Here is a 25,309-nt window from a genome sequence, read left to right as displayed (position 1 = left end):
CCTTATTCATTCATTGTACAGATTCCTAATGCCAGTTCAGATTCTGCACCTGTTAAAGAAAAAAAAAAAAGACAATATATTCATTGGGGGGAATTAAGATGATTTTAGATTTTTGGTAGGTTTCACTAAGCAAATAAATTATTTTGGGTCGATAATTAAGCTCGCAAATGAGAATGGGAATAGGGCATACAAAATATATTAGCTTCAGCAACATAAAAACAATTTCAGGACATGACAGTTCAAATCGAGCCCGAGTGGGGGTAAAAAAAAAAAAAAGTTATGGACTACAAATCCCACAAAGCGTCATCTGCGCAGTGACCGTCAGCGGTGCATTGTGGGTAGCTCGACTTGTAGTTTCTGATGGAACAGACTGTAGTGCCGAGCGAGTAACTGGTGTTGGTCATTTTACAATCCGAGTATGTCACAGCGGCTTGAAGGGCTTCGGCAAACATACGAAGGGTAATCAAGAAGTTACAAAGGCGATCTCGGGATTAAAGCATAACGTTTCAAAACTTCTGAACTTACACCGAAACCAGCGCAATGAGTTCAAACGAGCACTCGCTTCAAGCTTTATCATGGAGAAAACTTTACTTGAGTCGAGCTAAACTCAAAGCGACCAGCAGAACCTCTGCTCTTCTCTCCGGCTTTGCTATGGTGAGTTGATGAAGTAATTAACTCACACTCTGTTTGCAAAAGAGAAACTTACATTGCTCGGGAGCCTGCATGGCAAGTTTTCGGAGTTAGAGGCTTGTAACATGACGCATGACATGTCAGTCACTTTGATGTGGAACCGACACCTGTCATGGAGAGCTAGACACTTTAACCTCCTACAGCAGCCGATTCATGACCTTCGATGTAATTCTCAGAAGTGTTAGATGGTGCTCTCAATTGAATTTTTATTCAGCCCTGTGATTCGAATCTTTTGAATCTGTTCGCTAAAAAGATTCATTGGCACCCGTTCTTCCTGCGTGTACACGCCAGTAGGGGGCGACTAGAGTGTGAATCATTGAATAATTCACTCGGTAGATTAGTTACAAATCCCGAGTCCCCTGTCGATTTGGCTGTCAGTGGATTCTCATTTAATAACTATTTTTCGGAGTTCATTCAGTTAGTTTACGAAAGAGTCACCTCTCTCAGCGCGAAAACGAATCTCGTGTCTAACATCACTACATAAACTCTGGTGCAATATCTACTATATAATAAAAATATCAAATAAAATGTCAAATAAAAATAATAATAATTCCAGTTATCCCTATATAACATAAGTTAACGTTTACATTTTCTTGGTCTTGTAAATATGCAATTGACATAATTAGCAATATGGCACTGTTTTTTACTGGTCTTGTGAAGGAAAAAATATAAAAATACGAAAATAAAAAAACACGTGGTTTTCCCTGGTACCAGGTGCAACAGATGCATGTGTATGTGAACAATTAGTTCTTTATTACATCAACTTGCATTTTTCTTTCACACCGTACTGTAAAGCTAAGATGTAACCTTGCTTATCATTACTAATGTCTTATATTAGCATCAAAGCAATCCTTATAATCATCACCCCCTCCAGAAGAATCCTATCTTGCCTTCCAGCTCAGATAATGAATATATTACAACGCATGCACAAAACTGCAGTGCAGTACTGGAAGTCTGTCCTTCTGCAATGTAACCATGGCAACACAGCAGTTCTTGCTGACTGGTGGAGTGAAGGAATACTTCTATTCAACATTTAATTGGCTCAGAAGGGAGAAGTGGTTGACAAATGGGTTTAACGTCAGATTCTTTTTAATGATTTCGTTTCCCATTGCAGACAGTTCCTCTCAGGGACTAAATAGTAGCACTGTAATACTGAAATATACTCAAGATCAATGGTATTATATTCATCTTGATGGGATGTTTCAGACATTGAGATCAAATGCTGTTGTAGAGCCATTCCTGCCCTTGCAAAATCCTGTAGGACATCATTTCCTTACAACAGAACAACTGGAACACAACCATTCCCCAGCGCTATGTTTTATCATAACAGATTCAGGGAGCTGCAGAGCGGTGCAGGCTGCTGACTGTAAGAATGCTTACTATAGAGCACAACAGTGTTTTTGTGCTTAGGAGTGATGCATCACAGCTGTGACCTCTATTCCCACTGTCCGAGTGTGGAACCCAATATGAGAGATAGTTGTTTCAAAAAGAATGCCGACAGTATTCATCAGCTGTCCAAGGTCTACACATGTGTGAGGACCTAAGATGTAATCTCCAGCTCAAACAAATGACTGTTTGGACTGATGAAGCTGATCCTTGATCAGACCTTTTGAACCCAGCACAACACCAGAAGTTCTCCAGTTACTCTTCCATTATACACTGCACCATCAGTGCATATGAAGGATATGAGATCTATCTACAGATATGTGAGTCCAGTAAAATAAATAAATAAACAAACAGCACAGACTGTACTTTCTGAGGCGGCTCTTTCCCTTTAATGTCTTCTGCAGGTTGCCTGTAATGTTGTACCAATCAATGATCTGCTATAGGGTCATGAAGAAATCATTACATCCCAGTGCTCTACAAACTACACCTAGAAACATCAGCCAGGATCCTCATTCCTATCATCATGCAATTATACCTAGAGACACGCATTTTCCACTAAGTCACACATAATTATTCTCTTTTCTGAAAAAAAATCCACATGCATCATCTTTTGCGGTTGCACTCAAGCCCTGCTTGTGAGTAATTGTGCTGTGATGTCCATTCAAGTTATTTTAGTCTCAATAAAATTGACATTCTGGGCATTTTCATGTTCCTTTCTCGACTGTCCACTTCCTGACAAAGAGGAATCATTTTAGTGCAAATGCAGCAAAATGAAGAGAAAAGATGCACTTTAGGTGTGTAAATGATGCTTTACATGTGTATTGTATCATTCTTGTGCTTCCACAGAGAATGATGGGAAATTAAGTTTGCCTGGCTTTGTTGTTATTCTTCAACGATCTTACCATCTTATAATACAACTTGGGTCTACACTATTCTATCATGCTCAATAATACTACATAGTTATTTACTGACACACCCCCAAACTTGAAAGCCAATTCATGCATGGTCAACACATAAGATAATTCTGACATGACTTGAATGCATCACTTACAAATGAGCCATTCTCCTAAAACACTCGTTTATGTTGTAGACAGGATCATCCACGTCAACTCGTGTACACTCCAACAAAAGCATAATTGCAGTCTGTGTGAATATGTTTGCTTGTGGTCATAGGTAAGAGTTTATGTCTTATTTCTGGCACTTTATTGTGTCCACACCATGACACAAGTCAAAAGACTGAATGCGTCATAAGGCTTCATCGCAATAGTGATCTAGAAGAATTAAAGCAACCGCCTCTGCACAATAGTGATGAACAAGTCAATGACAACATGTTGAACTTTAAGTGCTCTGTGAAACAAAGATCTGGCGATAAAAGCACTAACAAATTTGACTCATTCACACAAATTGCACAAAGCTTTGTGGTTTGGTCATATTTGCGATCAGGAAGATTAAAAATTTCCACACACGGATGAACAGTGCTTCATATATTGCTACACTATTCACAACTGACATTTGACCTTTTCTTTGCCAGCTAAATTTTGCTGAAATTCATAAATTTCAATAGGAATTCATTTGAATTCAATCAGGAATTTCATGTGAGGGGAATATTTTCCCTATGTGGATTTTGCAACGGGTTCAAGTTCAAGTCATGCAAAATTTTGTCGAAATTCTTCTAATGTTACCTCTAGACCAAATATATGTCTAAAGAGTCTTACCAAATATACCTTTTGACTTATAAACTATCCAAGATGAACACAAACAAGGGGCCCGAGAGCAGCCAGACCCTCCTTTTGTTCCCCCCACACTTTTCTTCACCCCTCCCCCCAGTCTTCAACATTTAAAGATACGGGACCCTGTTATATTTCACGACAGGGATTAAGAGATTTGAAATGCTTGCATTATTTGTGTTGTTCGTGAGCACATGTGGCTTACTTGGTTCAGTGACATCCACATGCAGCCTCACACCAACATGTACTGCGCCGCAGCTAATATGTCTTAGTAAATTCAAGAATTTGTTAGCAAATGCACAGGTGTCTGTTGCAAAACTCTGAATGTTTTGCTCCCTTAGAATATGATATCCTACACCTAACGTACAACTGTTATTAGTTGTTTTTAGTTGCCAAAAAAACAAAAAGTTGGTGTTCATCATTTACACAGAAGTGTCAAGTAACACATTAAATTAAACTTGAATTTAAAAAAAAACTGAAAAAGTAATGTATTGAAAAAAAACATACTGCAATGATATTTTATTCACAACTTTGAAAAATAATTTTTACAGTGTAGTCTAGATTTTGTCCTCACCTAAAAACAACAAACCTATTTCCTAGAAAACAGCAGTGCATCTTGGGAAGGGAATTTAAGGACAACACATGTCCAGTCATGCTTTGAGGAACTTTAGTCTTCCTTTAATACAGTATTTATTTACTCCCTAACAACCCCACACATGTGTGAAAGTCAGAATACATCACACCCAAAAAAGTTGAACTACTACATTTGAGTTCTCCCAACAAAACAAAGGAGGCAAACCAGTATAAACCACATCCAAACACAAAAGGTAAAGCAACATGCTTTTTTCCTTAAACAAGCCTTTCTGAAAGAGGCACACATGACCCAAACCAATCACAACTGATAGCTGAAGCTCAATAGAGACAAACAATAAGACAGAGCCACTCTTCTCTGTTGTATGAGTTTTTTACCCTTCCTGTCGCATGTAATCTCTCTTTCTTATACTATTGCAAAAAAACAAAACCCAGAAATTGTTTCAGAAAGAAAGATGGCGAGGAAGAAGAAAGCAGAAGGAGGTGGAGAAAACACATGCCTTGTTTGAGAGCCATGGTGCTACGAGAAAGGGAACCTGAGAAGGAGGCTAATTGATTGTGTGGTGTGTGTGTGTGTGTGTGTGTGTGTGTATGTAGAGAGAGAAAGAGTGTGTGCTGACCTGTTCGGCTGTGTCCGAGTCGTAATCCTCATCGTCGGCACTCAGTGACATGGCCATGGCTACCTGATCTTATAGCCAGCCAGACAAACAGAACATAGACATGATTACAACCCCCCTAATCGCAGTCGCCTGCCGTCTCCTCACACGATTTCCTTTCTCTATACCTCTTCCTCTAACCTTCCCCAATGTCTCGCTGCTGTTTCTCTCCCTCTCTTTTCCTGTCTGGCTGCACAGGCACACACCAGCCTGCTATCTCATGCATATGCACCACAAAAAGAAGACGGGGGAGAAGGGGCCTCGGCTCAGCCAATCACAGACCACCTGGCGTCCATTTACAGGCTTGCCTACAAAGAGCACACATTGTACTGTGGGTCTGGGTGGGAGATGGAGGGGGAGGGGGGCACTGCTGCACACAAAGAACTACTGACATTACCATGCGAGAGCAAGGTCTCGCTCTGCAGGTGATTCAGAGGGTCTGATGTTGCCTTCCTCTTACAAATACAGGAAGTTAGCAGTTGATCTGGGTTTGACTGTTTTAGTCTAATGTGTTGCTGTGTTGTTTTCTGCAAGCATCAGTGCATGAAAGGCTCATACAGTACAGTAGGTTTAGTGTAACAAGCTGGGATGCTCATTTGAATGATCAGATGTGTCACATTTAGGTGCCTTTATGTTTTTTAGGAACTCTCACATGAGTCAGATTTAAGGAAGTGGGCTTTGTTCGGATCAGCATTTATTTTACTAATGTAACCCATTCTGCTTAATGGCAGATTTAGGCATCCTCATTTGGGAAGTTGTTTGAACTAAAATAAATCAGTTAAGGTTTAACAATGTTAAGATTAATATCAAAAGGCTGAAATCTCCAGAACAGCCTGTAGAACCATAAAAAGTCGTGACGTATTGTCAAGTATGGTGACAATCTGCTCTGCGTTTAACCCATCCAAGTGCACACACACAGCAGTGAGTAGTGAACAAATGCACACACACACACACACCGTGAACACACACCCGGAGCAGTGGGCAGCCATGCTGCGGCGCCCGGGGAGCAGTTGGGGTTTCGGTGCCTTGCTCAAGGGCACCTCAGTCGTGGTATTGAGGGTGGAGAGAGCTCTGGACATTCCCTCCCCCCACCTACAATTCCTGCCGGCCGGGGGCTCGAACTCGCAACCTTTCGATTACGAGTCCGACTCTCTAACCATTAGGCCACGACTTCCCCTAAAAAAAGAATAAGATGCCACACAGATACTAGTATCATGTTAATATAAACCTTTTTTTTTTTCCCACAAAGTTTTTTGACGACGAAGTAATGCTATTTGAGTATCACTGCAGTTTTTATTCATATTTTGAACTTGTTTTTTAATTTATTTAATTTTAATTTTAGTTGTTTCAGTAATTTTTGTGTATTTGTTATTTTCATTATTTTTACTCTGTCTATATATTTTGTATTACTTTTTATTTTAGTTTTAATTTTTGTTATTGAAGTACCTCAAGTCAGGCTAAACAAAAATGAGAAACGCTGACTTTGCAACTAGCTGAAAATATTTTAATTCATATTTTATAATTAGATTTTATTTGTTTTCAGGCAACATTTATTTTATTTAAAGTTTTAGTTTTTAGTTTTAGTTAGCTATAAAAAAACCCTGGCCAAACGTCCAATTACACAACAACATTTTGTTTTCATCTAGAATAGATAAATAATTTGAAAATAAATAGGGTTAATTCTAATTTCATGCCAGCTTTGAATTTTGTAATTTTAATTACAATATGTAATGGCCAAAACTAAGTATTTTTGTGCTACATTTTTGCTCTTTTATTAATTTTATTTTAGAATTTCTTTGAAGCCACATAATTTATTTTTGCATATTTTATTCCCCAAACAACTGATTTAATTGCTCAACTCAGTCTTTGTTTAAGCATTACGGAAATAGGCTCTATATTGCCCTGACCAATCAAACCTTTGCAATTTTCTGCAGGGCGGGGTTTGTGCTTAACTGGTGGAAAAAAATGTCATTTTTTCAACGCAACTACTTTATAGGTAAGTGCCCAAGAAAATAACCTTATTTATTCACTGTGCCAACCAACCAAGTCCCCTTCTTATCTGCCCTGCACTGTCATGACTGTCTTCTCAGGAAATTTCTAAATTATTGTGAAATGTCATAACCTCTTATGAAAACTTACCATATAGTAACAGTAACTATAGTAACTATGGTATTTCAGTGATAATGCTGATTCATGCAAACAAATAATGCAAATTGAGCTCAACTATTTTATTAGGCCTACAATTACGGCAATGCAGTTACAGAATCTGTATTTGTATAGGCTGCTATTTTTATTTACAAATGACCTAGTTTGTAGAAACTACAGTTACATTGATTTACCCATTGTAATAGGGGTCCATTCATGGTTTGACCTGTGGTTATTATGGCCTTACTACAAATACCACGTAATGGTTAAGATGTAAAACCTATAGTAAATTTGAAAAACAGATATAATTAGATATACAACCTCATCTCTGTTTCTTAAACACAATAGCATCCATCTATATTTGGCTGTGTACCTCCTCATCAGTTGTAAACCAACTATAAATATTATATATATATATATATATATATATATATATATATATATATATATATATATATATATATATATATAAAACACCAAATTTGAGGTAGAGAGATTACCTTATTCATTCATTGTACAGATTCCTAATGCCAGTTCAGATTCTGCACCTGTTAAAGAAAAAAAAAAAAGACAATATATTCATTGGGGGGAATTAAGATGATTTTAGATTTTTGGTAGGTTTCACTAAGCAAATAAATTATTTTGGGTCGATAATTAAGCTCGCAAATGAGAATGGGAATAGGGCATACAAAATATATTAGCTTCAGCAACATAAAAACAATTTCAGGACATGACAGTTCAAATCGAGCCCGAGTGGGGGTAAAAAAAAAAAAAAGTTATGGACTACAAATCCCACAAAGCGTCATCTGCGCAGTGACCGTCAGCGGTGCATTGTGGGTAGCTCGACTTGTAGTTTCTGATGGAACAGACTGTAGTGCCGAGCGAGTAACTGGTGTTGGTCATTTTACAATCCGAGTATGTCACAGCGGCTTGAAGGGCTTCGGCAAACATACGAAGGGTAATCAAGAAGTTACAAAGGCGATCTCGGGATTAAAGCATAACGTTTCAAAACTTCTGAACTTACACCGAAACCAGCGCAATGAGTTCAAACGAGCACTCGCTTCAAGCTTTATCATGGAGAAAACTTTACTTGAGTCGAGCTAAACTCAAAGCGACCAGCAGAACCTCTGCTCTTCTCTCCGGCTTTGCTATGGTGAGTTGATGAAGTAATTAACTCACACTCTGTTTGCAAAAGAGAAACTTACATTGCTCGGGAGCCTGCATGGCAAGTTTTCGGAGTTAGAGGCTTGTAACATGACGCATGACATGTCAGTCACTTTGATGTGGAACCGACACCTGTCATGGAGAGCTAGACACTTTAACCTCCTACAGCAGCCGATTCATGACCTTCGATGTAATTCTCAGAAGTGTTAGATGGTGCTCTCAATTGAATTTTTATTCAGCCCTGTGATTCGAATCTTTTGAATCTGTTCGCTAAAAAGATTCATTGGCACCCGTTCTTCCTGCGTGTACACGCCAGTAGGGGGCGACTAGAGTGTGAATCATTGAATAATTCACTCGGTAGATTAGTTACAAATCCCGAGTCCCCTGTCGATTTGGCTGTCAGTGGATTCTCATTTAATAACTATTTTTCGGAGTTCATTCAGTTAGTTTACGAAAGAGTCACCTCTCTCAGCGCGAAAACGAATCTCGTGCAACACAGCGACTCTTCAGTGAAGGGGGCGGATTCGTTCAGCAGCGCAACCAATGAAATGTTCCGTCACAACACAGACTCGAATGCTATTGGTTTATGCTGCAGTCTGTCACTGAGGGAAAGAACTTGAGTCAGCAGTGCGTGGGCGTTCACTTTAAGGAATTATTAATACCGTGCTCAGTTAAATTGTTTAAATACTAAATAAATTAAATATTATTACTGCAGTAAAACAACCTCTGCATTTATGCAGTTAGTGTACATTTCCTACATCATTTAGGGAACATATTGACCACTAATAAAAAAATAAAATAATAATAATACAAATTAAAAGCATCATACAATGTTGAGAGTAGGTTGTATATTATTAATTATAATTGTATAGTAGCAATAACTGTATTAACTATTATTTTGGCAGCAGCTGCGGTTATGATGACATTTGTGAGATGTTTGTGAGATGTTTCCGTTTACTGGAAAGTCCCTTGCACAGAGGAAATGTACTTTCTTTGACAGTGTCATGTTAAGTACGCTGATATAAGTCCATTACATTATAAACGTGAAATAGAATCATGTATGCCTGTTATCTTTTCCATAATGACTTTCGGTAATGGGTGTAAAATAAACTGCTAAATGTGGAATGTTAGACAGGTATTATAAACATTATCATTATGCATTTCTGTAAAGGGATATCCAAAATAAAAATTTATTTGAAATAATATTAAATGAGTTTAAATTGACATTTGGGGTTTACGTTAATGCATATATTCCCTGACTGCATTTTTCTCGGTACACAAAAACTGATTTTGCTTTGTTGCTAAGAAAGTTGAGACCCACAACAAAACGTATTATACAAAAGTAAACTAACTGTCCTTGGTCAAAATATTAATATTAGGACAGGTTATTCAACCTGTTCATACTGTAGGGATGAATTTACACTGAAATACTGTGATGTTTGATTGAACGCACAGTCTTTGATTTCAACAACAATAGATACGGAAAGCATTGTTTCCTCTCCTTTAAAAGCTGATAAGCCTATTTATTTTGTTCTTGTAACTACAGTTTCGCTATTATTGTACTTGAGGTTAGTCTCTTAGCAATAAACACAGCTCAGGAAATGAGCTGAATATGAGTGGCATGAGGAAAATGCATTTCATAAACTCCTCTCTTTTAGGGATGAGTGTGAACATGCAACATAATTACACATTTCAGTGGTAGTGTTTGTATTTAGTTGTACTGACTGTTAGTGCACTTCTTTTGTAATCTACTATTGACTTCCAAACTCATTTTCATATCTGTGGCACTATGTAACATGTAGGGCTGACTTTAGGCCTCATTAAACAGAGAACATGTGATCTGTGGCTTTTCAAAAGCATGAGAAAAAATTTGTCTACCAAATTAAGATTTGTCTGCTACACGGCAAAAAATATTTTCTTAATCAAAAGGTTTGTCTTGTTTTTCCAAAAAAAAAAAAAAAGTTTAGTAAAATTACATTTTTAATTACAAATAGAATAGAAATTATTTGCAAAGAATATAGAATTTTTTTTTACTGCTTGATCAATTTAGGTAGTTACAATGAGCTAATTGTTTTTAATTACATACAATGAATTTAAATGTATAAAATGGAAGTTTATTTAATCTATTTGCTTGGCCACGTCTAAATACATGTTAAGACAAACATTGATTGGATACAAGCATTTATGTTTTAATCAAGCAATATATGTCCTTGTAAAAGGTTTATTATATTTAACTAAAACCATATATTTTATTTCTGGTTTGCCAGAGTTTTACTTTAGTTTGCAAAGTAAACTAAATGCACTAAAATTACTAAACTAAAACAAAAATGAAAATTAGTAAAAACTGCATGGACATATTTAAAACAAAATGGAAAAAAGCAACAAAATACAAAATTACTAAAACTTTAACAAAAATTTTAACAAATTAAAATATTACTAAAAACTGTAATAGTATCTCAATGATGCTAAAATAACACTCCCTCGTTGTTTAATTTAATTTAATAATCTACTTATTTATTGTTGTATGCCAAAATTAAACTCTCAATAGATAATGACTGGTAAAAAAAAAAAAAATCAAAATTATAAGAAAATTTTTCAGTAAAGTAACTTCATCAGAGGAGCATGTTTTATTTTTTTCAATTTAGTTTTTTGAATGTTTATTTCATTCTACCTTCTTAAGTGTCAATCTAACATAAAAAAATGAGTTTTTTGCTTAAACCAGTTGCTGAAACGTTTTTTTGTTACCAATGAATGTGTTCTCAGGTGGCGATGGTGGAGGTCCAGCTGGAGGAGGATCACGACTACCCTCCAGGCTTATTGATTGCTTTCAGTGCCTGCACAACAGTGCTGGTGGCCGTCCACCTCTTTGCCTTGATGATCAGCACATGTATCCTGCCCAACCTGGAGGCTGTGAGCAACGTCCACAACCTCAACTCCATAAAGGAGTCGCCACACGAGCGGATGCACCGCCACATCGAGCTGGCCTGGGCCTTCTCCACCGTCATAGGCACCCTCCTCTTTCTTGCAGAGGTGGTTCTTCTCTGCTGGGTGAAGTTCCTTCCTCTGAAGAATAAAAAGAAAGATCCTGCCCCGACAGGGAATGTAACTAAATCTCTAGGGATAAGCCCGGGGGAAGCTGCAGCGATTGCTTCTACCTCCATCATGGTGCCCTTTGGCTTGGTGTTCATTGTTTTCGCTGTGCATTTCTACCGCTCGCTGGTCAGCCACAAAACGGAGCGGCAGCACCAGGAGTTGGAGGTTCTGGCCAAAATCACACAGATGCAAAACCAACTGGATCACAGGGGAGACATGTCCAACCTGTCCTCTTCAGCACATTTCGCCTAGCTGACGCACTTAGTTGTGCCCTTGTTCTCATACCAAACAAAAATGGACTATTGTCATTAATAGACACTAGATGATGGGAATCAGGGATTCTGCAATATAGTAGGATCACAGTATTGTGATGCCTTATGTTTTTCTCATTTACTTTTTTAGTGTACATACAAACATTTATATATATGGGAAATCTGAAATTGTGCCACCACACTATTTTAACTGCTATTTGAATCTTCTGTTTTCGCACAAATAAGAGAAAAAAATTGTTTAAAAATAGTTTTTGTTACGGTTACAAAATTTGGCATGCATCGGAAGTTGCAACAGCCTTTTCTTCCCTATTGTGACGTATATCAGAGTAAAATAGTTTCTCAAATAAGAAAAAAATGGAGGATGAGACTTGATTTCTTACATCGTCAGAAAAGAGATGAGTTGTTTCAAGAGGGAGGGGAAGATATTGTGATGGCACTTGAGGGCACATGATTTTTAGGGTAACACTTTACAATAAGGTTCATTAGTTAACATGAACTAAGAATGAGCAATGCTTCTACAGCATTTATTAATCTTAGTTAATGTTAATTTCAGCATTTACTAATGCATTATTAAAATCACAAGTTTTGTTTGAATAGGGACACCGGCATGTTAGCCAGAGCTGTTTGTTGTTCCAGTTCAGTATTTCCATAAACTGTTAGGCCAAATTATTACACCCAAATGCATAGAAAGTTTTCCAGTGTTACGATGATCGAATCATATTCTTTTTTGTTCAGTTTAACTGCATAAAGTTAAAATATTTTTTCAACATTGTGCAATTAGAATTTTACCTTGTAAGCGACAAAGTGTCATACTTGCGTGCATAAAAGTGTCATTGAAAATAACATTTTGTAGACCCGTTTTCTTAAAACCCATTTCTTAAAAATTGCTGGATTTTTTGTAAATTATATTTTATGATTCAGTCAAATGGTATGTTGTGGGTGGCTTCATTTCAATCGTTTATGTGCTCAGGTCATATGAAACCATATTGGCATCGCTGCTGTTTAAGCCATTATAAATAATGCTTTTCTGGAAGCCTTATCTCGCTCTGACTGAGGTTACAAACAGCTCAAATGTATATCAGAAATATTGTATATTTTCTTTTTCTCTGTTTGTTCAGCATGTTTTGATTGTGTGAACACAAAATGTGGACTTTTAAAATAGATATTTTTTAAAAAGCCCTTTGCTGGGAAGAGGCTTTTGAATTATACTGGTATAATTTGTTTACAAATATAGACTTATATAAAGTAAGGTCTTTTATAGGTATTTTGCACACGCACTGTAAAGCTATTATAAAATAAAACATGAGAAGTCATTTTTAGGCTATTTGGAAGATATTTTTCTTTTTCACATTTTTCAGGCCACCTTGTTTGCATACATCACATATCTTCTGATATTACAACAGTTGCTAATTGACTTTGATAGCACCAGTCCATTTTTGCCCTTGTGACTAAAAGGTACTATTCACAATTTCTATTATAGATGCATTTTGCTGGTACTGTCTTACTAGCAGACTATTTTTGTTGCTATGCCATTTCACAGGAGAGTACCTCTGATATTGTGACAATTGTGTTTATAAAGAAAAGAAATCAGTGCATTGTTTTCATATTTTATATACAGATTAATTCTTACCCTGTAAGCACTTGCTATTTTTGTTAACCTATAAATACCCCCACTTAATGAAGGTTAAATGAGACCTTATTTTCATATTTCTTGATTTTATAAGACGCTAGAGTTGATGTTTTATTTCATGGTACTTTTTTGTCAAGTAGAAAATGTGCATTTGCCAAATAAAAATGTGTAAGTGAAAAAGTGCTGACTGTTTCTTGTGTAGCCTAAGTTTTCAAGAGCGTTAGCTGCATAGAATTGAATTGAATTTGTCTTCCGGTAACTTTCAAATATTAAAAAGGAAATAATTCCAAATACCCTTGTCTCACATTAGATTTAGCTACTCTTGATTGGGCAAACAGAGCATTTGTGACACACTGGCGTGTTTTTGCTGGTCATCTTTATCAAGTCTCACAACTAGTGCACAATATGCATAGAACAAGAAAAAATACAAAATGTCCATAATAATATTTTGAATTTCTGAGTTCCTTGCACCCCCTTGAAGAAGACAACTGAACATCTAAAGTTATAAGCTCTTCTTTCTCCATCGTACACTACATATGATTTTTAGTTTTTAATGCAGGGAGACAATGCTTTAGAAATGTCCTGTCAAGGGTTTTTAAAACTTATATATAAAAACTGAAATCAAATAGGTTTATGCTAAAATACTAACATAACACTAAATCAACTAAAACTATTTAGCCTATAGACATTAAATAGACAAAATAAAAATACAGTCTAATTCAAAATAATAAAATGATACTAAATTAACACTGTAATGCATTGCTTTCATCAGCAGATGGCAGTGTTGATCAGGTTCATAAAGAGCAAGACCTCCAAAAGACCCCAGTGTATTTCAACTGATTAGGAAAGCTGGAAAATATACCTCAAGAAACGTAATAGCTAGTAGCTTAATAGCTCTATTCCTATGTTCTATGGATAGTAATAATCAGTATTTGTTTCCAAGAGCCGTGTGCTGCTATCATGTGACATTTCTACAGTGAAACAATGGGCATTTGGCTCCTGACTGGTTTTCTAGGTCTTTCTGCTGGAGGTGCAGGTGAGACTGAGGTCATAAGTGCTTCATTGTGTTTGTTCGGTTGTGTATTGACCCTGAAACGATGCTCAGGGTGATCAGTGATGTCTCTGTTATCTTAAGCGTGACTGTGTTGGTATGCTGCTTTGCTTCTCAAGACATTCAGAGAGGGTCATCTTTCCCCCCCCCGTTTCTTTCTTTCTCTCTCTCTCTTGCTCTGTTTCTGCTCACTTCCCGTCACTCTATAGCTTTGATGGGGTGCCATGTATCTCTCACACTGGAGGTCTTATCATTGGGAGCACCTGTCAGGAGGAAGTAGGGAATGGCAGTTTGTTGTTGCAGGCAGTGAATTCACAGCAATGGCCAGATGAGGCAGAAGTGTGTGTCTGTTTGTGTGTGTGTGTGAAGGGAAAGAGATGTCTGCTAGGTGGCAGATGAAGAAAGAGGTGAGAAGTGGAGGGTAAAAGACTGCAAAAAAGCTCCAGTCAGTTTGGACACGGGTTTGTGTGTTGGCGGTTTTGACTGAATTTAAACAGACCAAGAAAACACAAACACACACGTTTATTTAAATGGGGACATTCCATAGGCCAGGGGTTTTCATACTGGGGTCCGTGGACCCCCATGGGGCTTCAAGTGAGTGCTAGTGGGTCCGGGAAAAGTTTGGAGAAAAACAATTTTTAAAATGATTAAAAATAAATAGATAATAAAAAGTCAGATTAAACTATCTAACATTGCAAATAAATGGATCATTTAAATAAAATACACAAAAATAAATTAATTTAAATAAAGAAATAATTAATCTAAGAGTACATTACCAGAGTAAGTAAAAAAAAAAACATAATAATGTACCATAATAGAAACTAAATATTTTCAAAATAATAATTTAAGTATAATTTTAATAAAATGTAATAAATAATAAGCCTAATTTTAATATTTTTCACAGTATAAATTTACTATATAAAGCTTCTTTTTAAATTTTTAGTATGGGGGTCCCTCACACCATGATCATATTTGGGGGTCTGTGGTATTTAAAGACTGAAAACCCCTGCCATATATTGTTTTTATATAAATATAATATTTATTTATTTATTTTCCAAAATAGGACAAGCAGATTTACAAATTTTCAGATTTAGCTCACTTCTTGGTACAAATTTGTCCCCAAAATATCTAATGTGTTAATTAGGGCTGTAAATTTTTTATTATATTATCTGTTATTATACTTTTTTTAATATCTGGGCCATGATACAGTAATATTTGAATTATATTGTTATATAATATGATAGTTATATTGAAATCTTTGACTTCTTTTTAATTTGCATTAGACTTGGATGTTTTGTACAATTCTATTCTTTGCTCTTTTTGAGGTTTTGGCCAGATAACCTGGTCAAATAATTAGTTAAATGGTGCTTGATCAGTGTTAAATAATTAAAAGTTTAAATAATTATCTTAAAAATATTTTTTTTTTGTGATTCTTGGTATGAAAATATCTATTCAGTTTAAAAAAAATATTGCAATACAATATACAGCCATACTGTATATCTACACTGTTAAAAATGAAGGTTCTTTATTGGCATCTATTATAGTTCCATGAAGAACCTTTAACATCCATAAAATCTTTAATTGAACAAACGGTTATTTATAGTGGAATGTCTCTTAAGAATCATAAAATCTTTATTCACACAAAGAAAAAGAAAAAAGCTTATTTTAACAATGTTTTTGGGGAACCCAGAAGTGTCCTACTGATGCATCTGTGTTAAAATCTACTTTGAAATGTTTATTTTGTTAAAGAGTTTAATAAAGGTGTTGGCCCAATTTGTGTTAGCAATCAAGAGGAATGCAATAGCACAAATTTAGTCTGTTTGAACACCTGTATGTGAGTGTGTGTTGGAGTGTACAAGGCCGGATCTGGATGCAGAAACAACTCATCCTTCCTCCTGGAGCTACAAAGAGGCCGTTTAGGTGCTCGTGAGAGGATGGCATTGTGCGGGTCGCCCATCCCTGGCTGCCCGTTAGAGAGCTAAATGATTCTGCTCTCACTGCCAGTGCAGCTGGCCACTCATACAGACACACTCGTATAACCACACAACATCCTCCCGCCAAAATCACCATCAGATGCAGCAGCATCTCCCTCTAGTGAAAGACAGACAGACTGGGGTTTATTACACCTTATGTGTAATCTTTCATAATATTGTTTCATAAAAATTATGAATACTTTGTGCAGATTTGTTTACTTCTCATTGCGGGTGCATGGTAGAATTATGAAAGTGTTGCGACTGCAGTAGTGCTGCGTGTGCATTTCTTGCACATTGAGCTCAAACGGTCAAATCCTGACCCAGTTGTAGCATCCTGGGGAAACAGCATGTTTAATCCATTAAGAAGCACAATGTGAGAGGAAGACTTGCATGTTCTCAGGGTAGCCCGAGATTCATCCCTTCTGGTCTTATCACAAACACAGAGACACGTATGCACACACACAGGCCAAAAACATCTTGGAAGCTGATGTGGTTTTTATATTACGTATAGATACATACAATAAAATAGATGCAAAGAATATAATAGATACACATTAAATAATAATAAAAACAAACTAGAAAATATTTTGTGCCACCATTATAAGTTATCAGCATTGCTGCCACTTATGTTAAATAATCCCAAATCAATTACAAATAAGTTTGTAATGTTGTAGCCTTTTACAAATGAAGACATACACATGCAGTTTAACATAAAGATGCGCACAATTTTAGCAGTGAAGTTATTTTAAAGTTTTCAAATAATTAAACTTTAGAAATATTGCAAAACTGCCATGAAAAACACAAGCATTTTGCTTTTCACTTTTTGGGTTACTGTTTTATTACAAAAAACATTGAAAACGTATGTATATATGTGACCCTGGAACACAAAACTAGTCTTAAGTCGCTGGGGTATATTTGTAGCCAAAAATACATTGTAAGGATCAAACTTATTGATTTTTCTTTTATGTCAAAAATCATTATGTTCCATGAAGATATTTTGTCAATTTCTTACTGTAAATATATCAACATTTAATTTTATTAGTAATGTGCATTGCTAATAACTTAATTTGGACAACTTTAAAGGCAATTTTCTCAATATTTTTTTGCAACCTAAGTGTCATGAAACAGGTCCATGGACTTTCATTCGCTCGCCACCAGAGGTCACTCTTCCATCAAATCGACTCTCACACCACACAGACTGTCAAGTATTACCCTGGACTGCATTTCCCATCATTCATTGCACTAAGTACATACAGCTGTCTCAATCACACTCTCACACCTGAGAATAATCACACACCCTACTTAAACTATGGACTTCCTTTCACAGATCGCCGTGTATTGTTCTGCGTTTAGCACTCCTCTAGTGTTAGCTGCCTTACCGAGCCATTCTGTGTTTGTGTTCAGTCTTATGTGCTGTTCTGTGTTTATCATTCACCTAGTGATAGCACCTAGTGTCCAGTCCTAGTTAGTCTTGTCATTCTGTGTTTCCTGTTTCCTTATTCCTGCCAGTGTATCTTGGATTAACCCTTGTCTCTCCGTTCAGACCCTGTTTGTACCTCGTTTGGATTATTGCTCACGTTATTGGATTACCCCTCTTCTCAATCCCGTTGGATATTGTTGCCCACGCTTGCCCTCTGGATTATTCTTGTATCTTGTCTGCGCCATACCTGTGTGCTGATGTTTTGACACTGCTTGTGCTTTTTGATCACGTCTCGTTCGCCCCGTTACACTCAGATTCCAGATTTACAAATAGTTGTATCTCAGCCAAAATATTGTCCTATCCTAACAAACCATATATCAACTGAAAGCTTATTTATTCATCTTTCAGATTATGTATAAACCTCAATTTTGAAACGTTTACATTTATGACTGTTTGTGGTCCAGGGTCACACATATGTATGTATATACACTCACCGGCCACTTTATTAGGTACACTTGCTCAATTGCTTGGTAACACAAATTGCCCACTGCTCCGGGTGTGTGTTGTTCACGGTGTGTGTGTGTGTGTGTTCACTGCTGTGTGTGTGCACTTTGGATGGGTTAAATGCAGAGCACGAATTCCGAGTATGTCATGTCACTTTCACTTTTTTTTTTTTATCAGCCAATAACATGGCAGCAACTCAATGCATTTGGGCATCTAGATGTGGTGAAGACAACTTGAAGTTCAAACCGAGCATCAGAATGGGGAAGAAAGGGGTTTTAAGTGACTTTGAATGTGGAATGATTGTTGATCCAAACTGCTAATCTGCTGGGATTTTCACACACAACAATCTCTAGGGTTTACAGAGAATGGTCTGAAAAAGAGAAAATATCCAGTGAGCGGCAGTTGTGTGGACGAAAATGCATTGTTGATGTCAATGTCAGAGGAGAATGGGCAGACTGGTTAGAGATGATAGAAAAATTTAACATAGAAACTTAACTTGCAGAAAGTTTTTCCCCTTTTCTTTCCTCTATATAAGTTTACTTATTTACTGTTCCTCAATTTCATTTATGATGCTGTCTGTTGTGTGGCTAAGAATTTTTCATTATTGTACCAGGCCAACTTTCCAATGTTCAGTAAAGTTCTTGCATAATATTACAATATTACAAAAATCTCAATTCATGTCACTCCAAATCATATGTTTTTTTATTTCTTCAGTGCAACACAAATGGAACTGAAAGGATGAGCGAATGGTGATTGTGCTGTACAATATGGTTATTGTTCGGCTTGCTGGTGCTATATATTATCTTTTATTGTCCAAACATACAGACATATAGGCACATACTGTCACGAGTCCGGGCTCTGCAGTTCTTCCTTTCTCCACCAGAGGTCACCATCTCCCATCCTCCTGGACTCCATTCCCCTAACTCCACACACCTGCCGCATATCACACACACCTGTCACAAATTACACTCCCAGCTGTTCCCCATTGTCATGGACTATTTATACACCACACTCCCGCTTCTCTGTCTGGGTGAGTTAGTTGTAATTAATTGTATTGGTGGTAGTTGCTGTTGAACTCTGGGGATACATGCACTGTGTTGCCGTTCTATGTTTCTGAACCTGTTTTGTTTTGCCTTGTTGGCCTTTTTATTTGCTATTAAAATAGTTTTTCCTGCATTTGGACCCAGACCTTACCTCCCTTACCGTGCCGTGACCGATACAATGAGACCCTCAAATGTTGCTTGGAAAACTACACTGAACTTGAATGGAAGTCAATGCAAACAAGTTTAGTTAGCTTTTGTCAGCACTTGAATGGAGGGGCCAGTTTAGTCTTTGTCTGATGTGAATTCACACATGGACAGGTTTGGTCCTCTCTGGGTGTGGTCACCGGGAGTTGTAAAGAATATACACATTCAACAGCATGCTTTACTTTGGGTTTGACATTGTGTAACAGGATCATCAACATCAGCTGTGTGTATTGCTTGTCTCCTCCATTATTATGGATATTACTCATCCAAATCACCATTTCTTCAATTGCAAGATTTGTCTGAATAGCTGCAGTGGGCGCTCTAAATACAATCTTGCAGAAAGGAAAAGCAGTCTCATTCTGAGAAACGTCATAAAGCAGGTTTGACCCCTTAGACTTGCCATACAAGCTTAGACAGTAAACAGCATCTGCAGCTGGAGCCAAATATGAATTCATGAATGAAAGATCACAGACACCTGTGTAAAGAGTGTGTGCGTGTTTCTGACTTGAATGTAACTTATGTCATCTGTTAAAAACAGGTTTAATAAACACTGCATCCCGTCAATGCTGCAAACTCACACGCAATACTTTTTTTCAAATTCTCAAGTCATTCAAATTTTCCTGAATCAAATTTTCCACAACATTTAGACGTAAACACCACAAAATAGCTGTAAAATTATCAAATTTTAGGCTTTGGTAGATTATTTCTAACAATTAAACAGAAAAATTCATTGGCTGACTACTTCGAGAAAACCCACCTGTTGTTTTCAATTTCAGTTTTTTTAATTTTCAGAAATTGTTGTCAAATATCAACAGTAATCACAAAGAAATAGCATGTAAAACATTGATTTAAATGTGAAATTTGATGTAGAAAGCCTGAATTAGTATTTTCTTGTAATTCAATACTCAATATTTAATTTTTTTTTACAATGTAGACTCTCTTTAGATGGGAACCATATAATCCTAGCCATATACATTATTTGTGACTAACTTCTCTTTAGTGAAATGTTTATTCTTAGGCTAATACTTTCTTTTTCTCTCTGAGCTCATTACTGCCTAAACAGGAGAAATCATATTAAACTTCAAAAGAGCCCAAACCACAAGAGTGAACAAAGAGGAGATGAGAGAAAAGTGGGTAAAATGTTTCACGAGAGTTTCAAGGTATAAACAGAGATTATGAAATCATAAACAATGGAACATACGATAACAGACAAAAGAGGTTTCACAATGGAAGGAAGTTTATCCATAGATGATAAAAAAAATCACAACAGGGAGGCCAAGATTATTTTTTGATTTAACATAAATAATGAACCTGCAATATCAATATAATAATGATTGAAATAAGAGCCATCTGGCTTAGTTTAGAGACTTGATCTGATGCCAAACGTCATATGTGATTTATCTGGGAAAACCACTTTAGAAAACAGAAATTCCCAGTGTAGACATCACTCTCAGTTGTGTAATTCTCACACGCAAGGCAAATTCAGGAGCTAATGTGATACACATTCTCAGGGAGCTTTGCTCTCCATCAGACACCACGACTCTCATGACGTTGTTTTTTATCTCATGAGGATGTTCTCCTGCGTGACTGTGTGTCCTTCAGCAAAGCTCTGTTCAAAGATGGCCTCTGCGTTTTGATAGATGAGAGGCTCCATTGTCAAGTCTGGTCTGGTGTTCAGTTAGGCCAGACAAATTTCTTTATTAACTTCACACTAATTGTGTCTGTCTGTGTTCTGTATCTACGGGTACGTGATGAGAGCAGTTGGTGTCTATCTATCCTTAAAACTGGAAGAGAACTCAGTCTGAGAGCAGTATTAGGCCTGACAATAAAACATGAAAGAATATAGAAATATACATGTAAAAAAAACCAACCAAAAAGACCAACATGGAATGTTTTTTGAAACAGAGGGTGAGTTTATAAGCGTTTCCTCCTTAGTATTTGGTTCATTTGGATGATGCAAACTATTTTTTTTATAACTTTTGTACACGTGCAGACACCAAAAACAACACCAAAGGTTTGAAAACATGAACAAATCTTTTAGTCCATCTCAAAAGACTGGATTTGAACCTGAAACAAACCATTAATTCAGTTTTTATTATCTTTCAACATTTTTTTTTAACATAAGAGCATGCGTGACCATATTAAACTTGAATGTGCAATCTTGCTGTGTCATCCACTTCCAGTTATTTTAGCTGTGCAAAAACAGTTCATACTGCTGCTTGATGTTGCAAACTGCTATTTGTTATCATGTTAATTATTGATTAATTGATTATGGTAATCATAAACACACTACTTTGTAGCACAAACAGTTTCACCCTTTACTGCACTTTGGCCGTACATCAGACTTCTATAATGAAGCTATACTTCATTATAGCATATAATACTTGGACCTTGGGGACTTGTGAACATGTCTGGAAGTCACACACATACACAGACAAGCTAACTTTGGTATTGAAAAATAAGGTCTTATAAAACTGAATATCATTCTTAATAAAACAAATACAGAACTGAATATCAATTGCTGAAAAATAGTGTTGGGGAATAACAGTTAAAACCCAAGGGCCAGGTATGATGAACAAAGACCAGGAGTCAGAGATGCGATTAATTTAAAAAAAATGAACTGAAGAAAATAGTTTGCAGTTTCATCAGCAGAAGTCAGCTTCAACACTCGCGATGGAGTTCGTAGGCCGCTCTGCGTAACAGAAGTCACTAATTATGTCAATACATAGGTAAGCAATATTCTGGTTGGTAGATAAACTTAGAAAATCTCCACACGTGGACGTAAAACTCGAAGCATATCTTCTAGTGATTATTTTGGTGACAATTGATCAGAAGTCAGATGCAATAGGTCTCTCCAGAGACATATATCTGTTACCCTGGACATCAGGGTGACGGCAAATGACAATTTCCTTCAAGAGCTCTCTCTGTGCATCTAGCTGCAAAGATAGACATTCACACACACACATACGCAGAGAACACTTGTCTGTACTTCAAGGTTGCCGGGCGGGCTCTGCCCTGAATTTGATCAAATATGGTTAACTACACACACACACAATGAGATCAGCTTCTTAGAGAGTAAAAAGACAGACTGAAGCCATATTCAACTTATTTTCTAACATGCATAAATGTAACTTGTGATAAATATAATATTTCTTGAATAATTATTTAACATTATTATGAGGGCCATTGTCGATCTGCAATCCACTCCTTCAATAGTAACCGCTAATACATTTAAAAAAAAAAAAAAAAAAACTCCTAGAAAAGGTATATATTTTACTATGAATCAAAAATGATTTCTATAATTTGACACATACGGAAGAAGCATTTTAAAATAATGTATATTGAAACAACTGAATATACAGTATATATTTCATGCAGTTAACATGCAGTTTTTTTTCCCAGGAATGACAATTCGATCAGATAAAGTGCACCAATCCTCTTGAGGTCTGTGGATTGCAGTGCATTTGGACAATTGTTCAGTGTGAGTTTGAAGGCATGACACAGGATGCCCAAGTGACTGCTAAAGTCAGTGAGGAAACACACCTGTCGAGGACTGGGGGATGTTAGCGAGGGAGAGTTGTGATGACAGAGGGTATCCACTTCTGCTCTTTATTATGAAGGTTAGCAGCTGGGAAACATACATGCATGTATTTCATAATCTACTTTGTGACAAGGTTAATGGTTTATAACAGCCCTGGCTATACACTCCAACACTAGCTCAGCACCTGCTGCAGTTTTCACAGAGAAGCTATTTGAGCTAAAAAGCCACTGCAAAATCATCTAAAGCATTACATGATTTCTCAAAGAGTTCTCTCATGTCCACCCATTCATATTGCTTATTCTATGGGGAAAAAATTATACTCTACTGGTTTGTCTTAGAGTCTTTGTGGGCAGAAGCATGAGACTTCTTTCCCCTTGGACCTAATTAATTAAGTAAAGGTGCAGTTGGGGTGGTGAAGGGGTGCTGGAAGACTTGTCGAAGGAGTGAAGAAAAGTGTGTTGTGATTGGCAGGATGAAATGAGCATGTTCCTTTTCGTTTGAAACACCTTTTGGAAAGCTTGGTTTGTTATGTTTGGCACAAAGACCCTGAAACTTGAGATTCCCATTAGAACTGATTGAAACTGAGAACCTCTAACACATAATCATTTACATTTAACATTAAAAAAATATATTATTATTTCAAGTTATTATAGATTGAACTTAAAAAATATTACCGCTTCATTTACAGAATTTTATCAAGCATTTTTACCACATCACTCTACGCTTTTTCTCTATTTTCTTATGCACTTCAGTTTTGTTAAAACTTGTTCAATTTGCATAAAACTTGCCATTGTGTACTTCAAATATTGTTTGTTCTTAAGATAAATTGCTTCAGTGTTCCTCTTTTTTAAATTGCTGTGGATAAAAGCATTGATTAAATGTAAATGTACTAGAGTCAATCTTCATTTGCTTTTTACTATTACAGGTACAGTAAACTGAAATAGCTGCTTAGCATTTTGTGCATTTGTGGAAAAAAAGCACATTGGGCTTCTACGGTTTGTTATGTTTTTTTGAGATTACATCATTGGTCCGGTTTATCCAGTTAATGAGATTACCTCATCATATCTCTGTCCCAGACAGTGTGTATATCAGACAGTCTGCCAAAAACAATCTGCCAATATTTAACATGGGAAATCTGTATATCACGAGGGGCTTTAGTAAGTGCTCAAGTTTTTCATTCTCTGTTACTCTGTCTGTTTACTTGTTTCTTTGTTCTCTTTGATCTGAAAGTGTCTGGATCCTATTGGTGATGTCAGTTCTGTTATTACTGGTTGACGTCCTCATATGTGTGTGTGTGTGTGTGTAGCGTCCCTTTCCCCCTTCTTTAACGGTCATCCTTTCAAGATTTATTTTTCACTTGCCCCAAACTTAGCTTCAAACAGATATGTGTGCATCCTGTTTCATTCTTTTGGAGTCATAGGGGCCTCACAGTGTCACTATTAATTAGACAACATGTTATATGTGTGTGTGTGTGTGCATGTTTATGTGGTTTATGAGGACACAATTTTGTATAATGACATGGGTATGACAGAGGTATTACAATATGAAGGTGGTTTATGAGGACACTGCCTATGTCCCCGTAATTCAAAAGGCTTAAAAAACATACTAAATGGTGTTTTTTTTTGAAAATCTAAAAATGCACAAAGTCTCCTGTGAGGGCTAAGTTTAGGTGTAGGGTTGGTGTAGGGCAATAGCACACACAGTTTGTTCAGTATAAAAACCATTACGCCTATGGAGAGTCCCCATAAACCACAAAAACCAACATGTGTGTGTGTGTGTGTGTGTGTGTGTGTGAGAGTGTGTGTGTGTGTGTGTGTGTGTGTTCCATTCCTGTAAGACAGGTATTTAATGGGTGGATCACCCCACACTTTAAGTTAGTTTCTCTTATTTTATTTCAAGATACTTTAGGTGCTTTTTAATATTTAAAATTCACAACACTGTTCACAAAAAAAATTCCATCTACAAATCCAGAAGTACTTTTATGTTTCTATTTAAAAAGATGTATTCATTATATATTAAATTTAATATATTCAGTTTCAATATAATATTGAATAACACCATAAAATTACATAATAATCAAGCACTTCACCGGTGCTTTGTGTTACTACAAGTGCACATTCAATTAAATTCTAAGCACACTTCTTTTTCACAAGTGGTTTGGAAAATGGATGGTGGACTATTACTGTAACTCCCTTTAAACACACCAATGCATACCCGTA

General features: G+C 36.6%; 1 protein-coding gene across 1 annotated transcript; it reads left to right on the top strand.

Annotated features, from left to right (window-relative positions):
- Positions 1–8,044: 8,044 nt before the first annotated feature.
- Positions 8,045–13,534, top strand: LOC306849850 (calcium release-activated calcium channel protein 1-like). The gene is made up of 2 exons (XM_079385207.1): positions 8,045–8,348; positions 11,123–13,534. Exons 1-2 carry the CDS (start codon positions 8,235–8,237, stop codon positions 11,702–11,704), a joined length of 696 nt encoding a protein of 231 aa, XP_079241333.1. The 5' UTR covers positions 8,045–8,234; the 3' UTR covers positions 11,705–13,534.
- Positions 13,535–25,309: the final 11,775 nt, after the last annotated feature.

Source organism: Barbus barbus (genome assembly GCF_936440315.1).
Source record: "Barbus barbus genome assembly, chromosome: 29".
NCBI lineage: Eukaryota > Metazoa > Chordata > Actinopteri > Cypriniformes > Cyprinidae > Barbus > Barbus barbus.
This window is presented reverse-complemented; position numbering and strand designations above follow the sequence as displayed.

Excerpts from the sequence above, each read along its gene's own strand:
- LOC306849850 (XM_079385207.1), top strand. The coding sequence starts at position 8,235 with ATGAGTTCAAACGAGCACTCGCTTCAAGCTTTATCATGGAGAAAACTT. Across the intron at positions 8,349-11,122 it reads TTCTCTCCGGCTTTGCTATG|GTGGCGATGGTGGAGGTCCA; the intron begins GTGAGTTGATGA and ends ATGTGTTCTCAG.